Below are 13125 nucleotides of genomic sequence, written 5' to 3'. Positions count from 1 at the left end.
CTGATAAATACATGTCCAGTCCCATGGAATCTAAAGTCTTTAATTAATTCCATTAATATTCCTACCTTCTCCAAATAGATTGTTTTCTCTCCTCCTATAGTTGGTTGTGTGTTAAGTTGCTTCAGTCACGCCTGACTTTTTGTGACCCTGTGGACTATAGCCTGCCAGGCTCCTCTGTCCATGGGATTCTCCAGGCAAAAATACTGGAGTGGGTTGCCATTTCCTCCTCCAGGGGATCTTCCTAACCCAGGGATCGAACCTGTGTCTCTTACTTCTCCTGCATTGGCAGGTGGGTTCTTTACCACTAGTGCCACCTGGGAAGCCAGTAAACTGTAAAGATCATGAGAGAGAACCAGACCAGAACAAAACAATATTCTATTTCCAGATATTTATTTCTACAAATACTATTGTCTCGTTACAAACAAACTTAAATTGACTAACTGCATTGTTCTTCAATTTAAGATAGAGAAAACTCATGCTTTTGTCATTCTTAAAATTCTCCCACATATCTTTAATTGGTTATTCAATAAATATTACTCCAATGGGAGATTCATGGGACAGTGATTTTTATCTATTGTGTTCACTAAAAATCACTAACACTTTGAAGAGTTTCTGAAACATGCTATTAATTAAAAAAAAATGTGTGTATGAATGAGAATAAATGATGAGCAACAAATCTGAGTAACCCAGATAGTATTTTCTATAAATGATAAATATATATTTTCAGAATTCCCTTTTTAGATTTAATTATTTAAAAAAAAAAACTGAGTTATATCCTTAAGGGTTAAGGATTAGGTAAGGGTTAGGAAACTCAAGTTTTACTTAAATTTGAATCAAAGTGATTATCTTCAATGTTTCTATTGTTATTTAATGCCCCAAATTAATTTTCAATGTGTAGAACTACTGATATAGATGATACAATAGAAGATAAAAGAAACTACTTATAAATGATTTTTTTCCAATGTTTATCAAAATAAGGACACAAAATAAAATGTATTTACCTTTACAATACTCTGACTCTTAGTCTAGAAACAACTTGATTAAAGTTGATAGATAACTTATCAGTCAAACTTCAAAATTATATGGGCATATATAATCATAATTTAATCTAAATCATGCCCAATAAATTAATTAAGATAAAATAAAAAATAGTCAATCTTAAATTATAAATTAACATTAATGAGCAAGGAAAGTAAGGGTTCTGAAATGCACTATAAGAGATATAAGGCATAGAAAACTTAGAGTCAAATATGATAATTATATCTTGTGAGAAACTTCTAATTATCCTACTTTCTTGACCATTGGAAAAATTAGGATTATGCCCATGTATAGAGCAGTGGCTCTTAAACATTTTGGTCTCAAGATCACTTTTACATTCTTAAACATTACTGAATTTCTCAAAGAACTCTGTTTTATGTGAGTTATATCTATCAATATTTATCATATTCAAAATTAAGAAAAGTTTAACATAAACAGTTGAGAAATACATTTTCCATTAGCCATCAACGCATTGATATTGTGCCTTGTCATGGAAATGTAGGAAAAGTTCATGCATATTACAAAAAGAATGAGAGTGAAAAAGGCAAGTAACATCTTAATAGTCTTAAGAATTTTTTGATCTTGTAGAGTCCTGAAAAGATCTCTGGAATATCTAGTGATCAATGGACACACTGAGAATTACTGGTCTAGATCTATAGTGATGCAAATGAAGTATGAACTGTGAAAATGAAAGAAACAAAGCAGTTAGCACAAGCCTTCTTCAACAATCATCTTAAACCAGTATACCCATGACAATCATTCTATGGTGACTTTTAATTTTACTTTCTATACTAAAAAACATCAAGTTGTATCACCTTATTTGAAAAGATTTATTATTATTGATATTTTCATCCTTTTAATTTCTCTAAACTTTTGCAGAATTTGTTCACCCAGAACTTCACAGCTTTAGAGGAATAAGGTCTGAGTTAAATACTATATCTGTCATAAAAATGTGCTTGTCTCTTCTAGTTCTTTTTTTTTTTTAAAAAAAAAACATCTACTTTATGTTACACAGAAACCCAGAGTAAATAATGAAATTTGGCAGGCATAAAATAATGCAAATTCTTCCCCAGATGGATTTCCTCTACATAAAGTCTCTTCAGTTTTCTTGTACATTAATAGTTGGATGGAGCCAAAGTAGCTATTTAAGAAATGTCAGTAGCAATGACAATGCTTCACAACAAAAGTATAGAAAGAATATATAAATTGCTACACAGAAAGAAATTTGACTTGTTCAGTATTAAAAAATACACTTTCTCTCCCTCTTTAGATTCCAAGCTCATTTCACATAGTCAGATATGACCTGTCTGTGTAACTGAATAACTTTGCTGTATACCAGAAACTAACAGAACATTGTAAATTAATTATACTTCAAAATTTTTTAAATAAAAATAAAAGCTATAAGAACTCTGAAAAAAAAATTACCTGTAAGAACTTTAAAAAATGCAGTTTTTAGTTTGAAATGTCTCAATGAGAAAAAGTTGATTTTGCTTCTGTGTTGAGAATAAAGCAAAATTTATTCTATTGTCTTTCTCATGTTTAAAAATAGACACCTACCTCCTAACTTTCATCAAACATTTTCTTCTTAAAAGTTTATCTGTTCTTGATTGATTTGTAATATTATTTTGATTTGTTTCTGTTCAAATTATCAACTAACTTATTTTTCAGTATTTTAAAACACATTGAGGTATAAAGCTATGGTTATATCTACATTATTCCTAATTATGCATGTAAAAACCTCAATACCCCAATCAAATATTGCTGATATGTTTTCATTTAATATCCAAAAGTGTTTATTTGGTACCTCAATAACTGAAATATATATTTACACATTCAACAAAGTAATAAAATAAAAAAGGCTACTTTTTACAGTCTGACTCATTATATGTAAAGATTCCTTCCCCCTATCCCATCCTCATTTCCCTCTCCTCCCCAAAGATTATCCTGCATAACAAGAATGGGTGGAATATCATGTTTTATATAATATACTCAGATGAAAAGTGGAAAAAAAATCAAGTATCAAGTAATTCATGGATAGATATCTGGAATTAGGCAACATTGGTAAGTAGCTACCTAGTGCCTTTGGCATTCCTCTGCCTCTCCCCTGGTTCCACGACGCCTCCTACCTACCCGGGTAATATGTTCCCAGCCCCAAGCTCAGATTGTACCCTCTGTTCAGGATCTCGTACTGTGTTCCCATCAGCCTTCTCATGCTCCATGCTTCTCATTTCTTTCCTCCATCAGCATTTACTTGCCTGTCTCATTTCCTCAGGGTCCTGTTCTCTGCTGGTAATTTGATAAATTACCCTTTTTGAAAATAAATTTGCTCAAACCTAAAGTAAAATAATTTGCATTTAAAAAACTTAGGTTAACTTTGTTAAAAGACATGTCATAAATAGCATTTAAAGGACTTTGGCATGTTAAAAATTAGGCCTTTCTCTTCTTGAATCATATGTTAATAGTCCTGCTCAATCAAACAGGCCCATAGTTAGATCATGTGACAAAGGCACCACAATGCTGAAGCCAAGTTTGATACTTAGGCCAGTTGATCTTACTATTCATTCTGATGAAATGAACATGTAAGTCCTCGGTATGAACCAGTAATTCTTTACATGGATGTCTTGATGAACTCATGGCTGCTACCAGAAAAAAGCAAAAGTATGCAGTGATGACAGGTCAGTGAATTCACCTTTGGTAAGGAAGGTCCATCCACAAGAGGCAGCGTCATATGATCAGAGCTATATATTTACTGTCTGTGACTCTGCAAGTACAGCAGAGATACTTCTGGCAATAAATGTTAACAGAGTTTTGAAAATGCATAATCAATCATTCTAAGAAAATATGGAAAACTCTTAAAAAACACAAAGCTTTAGAACATTTTGATTTTCACAAACAACAACAAAAGAAAACCCTTGCCCCAAGAGAAATAGGCCGAAAAATTTGAAAGCTGAAATCTAATTTGATTCTCTTCGATTTCTATTGGCTACTTACTTGCTGTGTTCATATCAGTACAGTTTGTTTTCTTTTCACTTTATACTATCCCAAGTTTTATTTTTAAAGCTCTTCTCTTCTGCCTTTCTTTCTTATTTTTGCATAAACACAGTAAACTGAAGAATATAAAGTCTGTTTTTATTAACCTCTTGCATACATTCCAGATGATTTCACCTCCAAATGATCTCATTCTGATTTCTTTTCTGATCTTCACTTTCCTTTTGGACCCTTTCCTTTCCAGAAACACAGAATGCCAAATTCCTTCTGACCAAAAGTGACCATCTACTTCTGGCCAGAACAGAATGGACCACTGATCGGCTGCTGCCCTTGTAACCAACACTTCCCTCCACTCCCAGCGCCCACCCTGTTTCCCAACCCAGCCGCCCACTACCACTTGCCCAAGACAGCAGGTCTCAAAGAGAGGTGGCTTAGTCAGAGTTCACCATGGCAACAAGGAAAGGAAACTCTTCTTTGACAGGTACTGCAAAGGAGCCTTATGGAAAGTGGAGTTTCCAGCAGCGGTCTGTGGAAGTAGCTTCAGGCTTTTCTCCTGAATTCAGCCACAGCAAGGGACCCTCAATCATAGTTCCCTCACACAACTCAGTCAATGATTTCTCTTCTCAGCTAGCGTCTCCAAGCTGTCCCAGCAGTTCTTACTGCCCAAGGTGGAGAGATATTTCTACCCATCCTTTATCAGTGTTGCTAAACTTCAGGCTCACTTAAAAATCTCAGCATCAAACAAAAATAGCTCAGGAATTAAAAAATATCCCTACAATGTAATATATTCAATAGAAACTAAAGTTAATTTTCAAGGTTTTAAGAATTTTTGTTTTAGTTTTGGTATGGTTTTAAAAAACAACCTATTTTTAAAACTCTCTTCCCAGGTTGGTGTTACCTTCTAAAATGGCCAGGCCTGTATTCAACCAAACCAACTGGCTTGGAAAAAAAACATCTCCAGGGATTTCTAAATACAAACAGAGAGTTGTTTAGGTATCAGGATGAGCTGGCACAATCTGTCTAGTCCTTCCTTTCAGGTTTCCTAGCATGCAACTAAACCCCGGAGGGAGAGAAAAAGTTCCTTCTGGCTCACTCTGTAGTTCATACTTGACCCATATTTTATGCTACTTCAAGCGGAAATCTGCTGAGAAGCTCACAAAAAATATGTGAAAAGCTCTTTAGGGACAATTTCGCCACCCTTGATAGAAATGACTACAGATGTGCACACAGCCTCCTCTGCAGAGACTGCTTACTGCTGCACTCGGCTTGTGCAGTGAGAAGGTTTTATTTTCCTGGTTGGTGGCAGCTTAATTATCAGCCTTCAGAAAAGAGGATCAAGTAGGTAAGCAAGTCTAAATTGTATTCCGCCATCATTTCTAGCAACCTCTAATCACTGGTAAGGACTTGAGTGTAAATAGAAAATAAACAAATGACCATGGTTTTTAGTGAAATCAGGAGAGTGGATTTCAAAGGAGCCAATGTATTTAAAAAGCAAAAGCTTAGGCACAGTTATAAGACCAGGGTTAGATTGCCGATTCTGACAATTTCTAGCCAAGTGCTCTTTATCAGTTATGTCGCCCCCTGACTCTCCAACGGCTCACTCAGAAAACAGAAATGAGAATATCTGCAATGAATTCCTCATCTACTAGGCGTGATAAAATGAGAAAAATGGGTGATGAAGCACTTTTTATGTGAAGAACTACTGCAAATATATGAGAATATTCATTCGAGCATTATTCAAAGAAAGAGAAACACGTTTTGCTAAAAATTTTAAAACCCGTGTCTAAAAAAAACCCTCAAAGTATCATATAGAAATACTTACATCAAGATAATTAAAAACGGAGTGAAATAAAGGAAGCATTTGACTACTGTGACATTTGTAATTATGAAATATTTGCAGTAAGAAAATGAAGTAAGAAATCAATTGACTTATTTATTTGATGAAGAAAAGGCGAGAGGTGGAATTATAAGTACTCTTGGAAGGTACTAGTAAGGCTAACTAGAAACGGGAAATTGTCCTTTGGTGATAATCTATAAACTGGGTTGAATAAATGTATATTCAGAATCATCTTTTAATATTTAAGCTGTTTCCTTAATTCCCTAATTCAAGAAATATCATAGTTCATGTCCTTTGTACTGCCACATAAATCTTCCACTGCTATTAAATATTGATTAGTTGGGAGAAAGGCATATACAATTTTTAAGTTTTCTGAGAATATAAAGAAATGCAAAAAGAAAAGTATGAGGCCTAATTTTACTTTTGTGGAAAGTACAGAATAATAAAATCAAGTGTTTTAAGGCTGGGAGGGACTTAAGGACAGATAACATTTTTTTTAAAACCTTTCTTTGATATATGTTTTTGAATTACAATTAAATTTAAATTTGAATTACAATGAAGATCATTTAATAATCATCCTGGTTTGATCCCTGTCACTGTCAGTGAGTGGCATTCTTTCTTGGGGAAAATCTTACAAATGTTGAGGTCAGGTTAGGAACTGATATTAACTTGCTTTCCTTCCTAACAGAGCCATGGAATCAAGTCCAGGTACCTGCCCAGAGCAAGGCTTATCAGATTTGTCCTCCTCTATCCAGAAAGCTGAGCAGATTGTGAAGTTATTCAGATGTGGGAGAAAGAAAGTGGAAGCATTGACTAGAATAGCCCAACCCCATCATTTATTTACATGTTTATGCAAGCTCTGGTATGTTTATTTGGTAACAATTCCCCATCTATCTTATAATGTTTCCAACATGAAACTTTGTCCTGCAACCCAATATGCTATCATTATAGCTCTCACTAGCAACGAAGCAGAAACTCTGAATTCTCTATTGCAAGGAATCAAATGAGAAAGCAAAAACTGACACACTCATTTTAAACTGTATCATATAACAATCGCTCAGAACCCAGCAGGTTATGAATGAAATAAATATACTTTATTTATTACACAGGCACTTGTATATTCACATGCCCAACACAACTGATACACTTGACAACTACGGAAACATGAATGGAAAATGTGTTTGTAGGATCAAGAGAGAACTGTTACCACGTAAAGGTGAATGAATTCATTAACATTTTTCCTTTACTTTCCTCTAGGAATTTCCAAAATTCACTGAATTTTTTTAAAAAGTTACACTTAAAATAATATTCAACAAAAGCTTATCTACATTCCAACTGGTATGCTAATTCAAATTGTGAGTGGTTTAAATTTTTATCACAATGCAACATATTTATAGTCATGCTTGAACAGATTAGGTTAGTAGCATGCATTCCATTCTGCAATATGAATACTGTTAATCTATTTCCCAACAAAAGTCAAAAGATGCTCAGTGCATAGAAAAATACAAATCACTATAATCAATATATTATGAAACTGATCTTGGGACTTACACGGTGATGATGAAGTCCTGAAATGCCATGCCCACAAAAGCACATTAAAAAGTGGATAAACATACTTCATCAGACAATTTCTAAAAATTAAAAGATGAGGGCCTTAAATTTGGGGGATGCTCTTGCTGTGTACTTTGAATAGCGCCTTTCTGCTCACCTCCTTCTGGCTTGACTGGTCCATCAGACATCACCTTCCTGAGGGCTAGCTGGCTTTGGTCTTGGTTGCCATTGGCTGGTGGAGGCAGATTATCAGACTGAGTTCTTTGAATGGGGAAGACTCCTGCTATGCTGTGTCTGTGCTGCTTCCTGGCATGATTAGACTGACCGCTTTTATGTGCTGCTGTGGTAGTGTGGGTGAAATGGAAACTCAGAGTATGTATCCTCAGATGGAACCAGCTTGAATGTCATTCATGCAAACATAAGTGATGTTTTGTTCTACTGAAATTAAGTTGTGTTTTCAAATGCCGAAATGACATCACATGCACAGCACTAAAGGGGGTTAAAACTGGCTGTTTCTTTGGAAATGATGATTTGGGGAGATGGGGAGAACATTGATTTATCTCCATTGTTTGGCTGATGCCTCTTGGAAGTAACTGTGCCCCGGCATTTTCAAAGTCTCTGTACTTACTAAGTTCTTGTATCATTGTTATCAACTGAAATTACAGCCGTTAAGATGGGTGATTTGTTATGCTTTAGTTGATATCTTGACTTCAAAGGATTTCCAATGGTTAAAAAAAGAATAACCCTATAAATTTTCTGGAATCATAAACAAAGTGTGATCCAACTGAATGGGTCCAACTGTGCTCCTTAATGAGGCGATGACATAGTCTCATCACATATGCTTGTACATATATTAATACTATGTACTTTTGAGAATATAAGAAACATGATTTTCTTCAAAGTTTTTTTTTCACAAGTCTAGAAAGTTTCTCACACAGAAATCTTCATCATTTCACATGCACAATTTATTAAACTTTTAAAGATTGATATGTCTTTTCCATTTCTCCTAGGTTCTAGAAGTTGACTGTTGGTCACATTACTCTTCTGTCTAAAATTGTTTAGTGTTTTTCAGAGGCGAGAATCTCATTGCTAGTCTGCTCCAAACAGTTGTGTGTATGTGCTTTTTTTTTTTTTTTTGATGTAATGCCTGGAAAGTTGGCAGTCACTTGTGCTTATAATTTCTGTATTCTAAAGGCTATTTACAGGCACACAAAAAGGACACACGACATGGCTTTGCCTGCAAACATCACAGACACAGCTCCCAAATACAATGAGCCAGGTTGGACGGATGGCAGAGACAAAGGAGAAACAGCCAGTTTTATTTTTGGTCTACGTAAACTAAAAAAAAAAAAAAACTAAATAAGAAAGAGCATATTTATGTATTGATTCTGTCCTACACAGACAAAGGGACAGAGAACAGAGGGAGAAGGGAAAGCCAAAAACAAAGCAAACGGGGGAAGACAGCAGGAAAGAAAGGCAACAGATGAACATCAAGCTGCCATGCTGAGGAATTTATTTGCGTCTTTTACTTGGTTGAAGGCGGAGTTGTTGCACAGCGGCTTCGGCAGCGGCTATAGCAGCCCCTGCATCTTCCAGGTGGGTCTGAGTGACGCTGGTTTTGCTTTGACTGCGAGATGGTCCATGAGAGCGGAGATGGCCTTCGGATGAGGATTTCGAGCTACCGGGACTACTATGGGATTTCTCAATGGTGGGAACCTGCATGTCTGGTTACAAAAAGGTAAAACACGAGTTAAAGTTGCTCCAGCGTTCCTCTTGTCAAGCTTGGCTCACACAATTTGAAACCGTCTAAGATTGATGTTAATTCTGTTTGTTTTTTGGCTCATCTGTGCAACTGCTCACCATAGAGCAATGTGACTCAACATTTGGGAGACAGTTTTTGGGAAGAAAGACAAGAGGACGATAATCTTGGGAAGAGAGATTTGAGAAGAGGAATGCGTTTGAAGTAGTCTGATGTAAATGAATATACTGACTTATAATTTTACCAAGGAACTCTGCTAATTCTAGCGGAGACCAGGGAAGAAGCAATAGGCTGACACTGCCGCAGGAGGAGTTTTAAGTAAAAAAGATAGTTAATTCCTTGAGGAAGGGCTGTGAGTCACTGGGACACTTGGAAGTGGAGATGGTATTATCATCATCTCAGGTGATTTTAAAGAATGTACATATAAGATCACACATTTACTATGGCAGCTATACAGAGAGAGAGGTCTTTATACTGATCATCTTTCAGAATGGCAATCAGGGCAGAGTTAATCTGGCTACATGGAATCCAGAAATGATAAATAAAATTCATAAGCAATCTATAGCATATATTGTAATCAGTGGTTTATCATATTAACTCAGTGGCCTTTGGACATAATCTGTTTTCCATCTTGTAGAACATTTGTATTTCTGACCCAAATTGCAAAAAAACACTTTTCAATTATGCTGTACTTCCTGAGAAGGGGCAAAAAAGGAAGGAATACTTAGATCCAATATAAAAATTTTTATTTAACATTTATAAATAGCTCAGCATATCCTGGAAAGATACTCCATGGTTATCTCATACAGGCAGTAAATCAGTTTATGATGAAGATTAATGCTGTGTTGTAGGATAACTGGTTACTAAACCTCCCAATGGAAAAGTTCATTCAAATGAGAAAACTGTGCATACTGCCAAACCCAGTGTATGATGCTGCAATTTAAAAAATAATAGTTAAAAAAATCATAGAATTCATTTGAATCCACTATTTAGGAAAGATTTAAGTAATTTTCAGCATACCAATTGTTTTGATGACCTAAGGAAAACATTTTTGATATAGTTAAAAAAGCAAAATGCAAAGTTGTATGTGTCCATATATTACATTTATAATGAATAAGAATGTATGTATGAAAAATAGGGATATAAGCAATTAGAAGAAATATGCAAAAATGATAATGATGATTACATCTAGTCAACGTACTGCTGAGGATTTTTATGTTTTCCTTATGAAATATCCCAATACATTTTATAGAATCATATTATGCTGGATCTTGAGAGCTGGAAAAGACCCAATAGCTCATATAATGCAACCTTCTTCATTTTACAGATTCAAAAACAGAGAACCAGAGTGGTGAAGATCACAAAGGCATCAACTTAATTATGGGCTGATCTGAGACTAAAGTCCATTTTTCCAGATTCCATATCCATCACTTTTTGCATGATATTATATTAAATATTTCCTGGTAGAACCCAACCTTTCAAAAAATATTAAATATACAGACACTTATATTCAGAAAGATACTGAGAGAACAAATAGACAAAAGTTTTGCTACTTGAAATATTTCCTACCCTTGGATGGGTCAGGGAAGATACCATGGCTTCTGCTTTTGATGACAGATGGCTTTGGGGACTGCTGGCTGCTCTGACTGGAATGGGACTTGCCATGATCAATGCTTTCAGTCTGTTCTTTGAGCGGATACCACCTAGGCGTGTTATCAAGGTGAGATGTGCTAGATAAATCAATCAGTACCTGAAAAAAAATGCAGTAAGTGAATTAAATTTATGGATTAATCTATAATTCATTTGTTAATTTTTCCTGCATACTGAAATTTATTCAAGGACATAAGTCAAGGATATAGTATATCTTTTAGGATGATGAGATGAAATTTTTTTCATTTTTCAATTTTCCTCATTTTTCTTCATCCATGACATTGGGAACAATGTCTTGTGCATATTAAATGCTTTACAAATGTTTGGTTAAATTGAACTGTATTACATCTCTGACTATTAATTAAATTGCTTGGAAATGATGCAAAAAGAGAGATTACAAGTCAGTTTCTTTATGAAATAAAGTTTTCTTTTGTTGAATGGACATGTTCTAGTCCTAAACTTGGCTAGCAGTTTTCTGGAGATTGTTTAATTTTAGTTACCAGAGGGACAAAATGAAAAGAATGGTTAGTTTTCAATTATTAACTTATTCCATCTATTTTAAAATATATCAGTTCACATTTGGAACAGGGATATGACCAAAAATTTATGAAAAGAAAGCACTGCGTCATGGTTTAATTGGCAACGTTTTCTTTTTCTTAGTGGTACATAAACAATGGTGCATTTTGCAGTAGTTGGCATCTTAAATTTGATCAATGTAAAAAAAATGAAAAACCAGCACAATGGATATATGCCTTAGGTTTATGTGAACAATAAACTATCAGGACTTCAGTAAATCAGCTTTTTGAAATAGGATCATAAATCAGATATAACAGTACATTCTAGAGTAGTCCTATCTAAAACCAAGATTAGTCCAAGTGGCTATTTCACATGGAGCCTGTAGGTGAAGTTCAAATGGGAAAGAGGTACAGATGTGGGAACCAAACACGACCTCGTGTCACTTAAGACTGTGCAACTGTTTTCTCCTGTTTCTATCAAAAGGATATCATATTTTCTAGGTATTATACATTTTTGGAGAGGATTTATTTTTTTAACAATAATTCATAACTTCTGCTTTAAGCAAAGATCACTAAACAAAAATACATATTTTTATTTTTAAAAAATTATAGATGAAAAAAAGTAACAAGATCTGACCATCCTGCCAGATTTCATAATTAGGTTACATTCCTTGTGATTTATAAAAAATTTGTATTTATTGTTTTCTTCTATTTCTAGCTTTGCTTCTTAAAATATTTTGAGGTTTTTCTGTGAGACACTTAAATAAGAATATAAAATGTCACATCAAGTCATTCATACATGCAATGAGGAACAGCAATTAAATAACCTCAAAATGCATTTGAAAAAATTCAGCTCATTTTATAATAAATTTATCCCATATCTTTAACATAGTCATTTGGATTCAAAACATGATTATATAACTTTCTATCAAACAATTAATATTTCACCTTGAAAACTAATTATAAAGTACATTAAGTGGTAAAGTGAAAATTATTTCTCCAAATATTCATCTATTCAAAGAGTCAGTTTGAAAATAAATTATATTCACCAAAGAATTTTATCCAGAAATAGTTATTTTACACATTTAAGAAATTTCCTTTCCATCAAGATTTAAATAAAGGCTTATAATGAAGCAAATGAAAAATAAAAGAAACCATAGGCTCACCTCACCAAGAAAGTCATTGGAAGAAAATCTATCATAATCCCAGACTGTCACCTCCAGTGTTTTCTTCTTGAGCTACAGTTCAAATCAAAGTGTTATTAATGTCATTCTCATAATAAATTTTCATTATACTCATATAACAGAGCCTTTTATTTTTATTCCTTGTACTCTATTTATGTAAAAAGTTTTAATTTTATCTAAAACTGTATACTTACATTAAATATTATGTAAACTGTCAATCATTTTGCAGTCCAATCGAGTGTTTGATCATAAGGTACCTCACTGTTTTGCAAACAAAAGGGTGATTTTTACTTATTTCCTGTTATTCTACCCCCTCCCATTATTAAAAGTACAAAGCAGAATCTATATATACTCTTTAACACATGAAATTCATGGGTCATAAAAATGTCTAGGTTATTTAGATAAAGTATTTGGATTTTAGTTTTTTTGTCTCAGTAAATTGCCAAAACACATTAGTAGCATTATCTTATTTTTGCAGGTGAATTTAACTTATTTTCAACTCAAGAACCCAGATTATAATTGATATCCAGCTTCAATTTCACAGTCAAATTAGAAATCTTCCAGAGGATAAATTAGAAATCCCACTTTGAAAGACAACTCATT

General features: G+C 34.1%; 1 protein-coding gene across 3 annotated transcripts in view; it reads right to left on the bottom strand.

The window, feature by feature from the left end:
- Window positions 1-13125, bottom strand: part of PCLO (piccolo presynaptic cytomatrix protein) — a 391256-nt gene that overhangs the window by 49280 nt on the left and 328851 nt on the right. For 2 of the 3 annotated variants that reach the window (XM_044946575.2, XM_045166378.1), the window contains 3 exons: window positions 12505-12576; window positions 10743-10923; window positions 6936-9138 (listed from right to left, as the gene is read on the bottom strand). In XM_044946575.2, the coding sequence (XP_044802510.2) occupies window positions 8927-9138; window positions 10743-10923; window positions 12505-12576 (465 nt within the window). In that variant the 3' untranslated portion in view covers window positions 6936-8926. Of the gene's footprint in view, window positions 1-6935; window positions 9139-10742; window positions 10924-12504; window positions 12577-13125 lie in introns of those variants that run through there. The other variant, XM_025291036.3, reaches the window with a different exon arrangement.

The sequence above is a fragment of the Bubalus bubalis genome, chromosome 8 (genome assembly GCF_019923935.1).
Source record: "Bubalus bubalis isolate 160015118507 breed Murrah chromosome 8, NDDB_SH_1, whole genome shotgun sequence".
NCBI lineage: Eukaryota > Metazoa > Chordata > Mammalia > Artiodactyla > Bovidae > Bubalus > Bubalus bubalis.
This window is presented reverse-complemented; position numbering and strand designations above follow the sequence as displayed.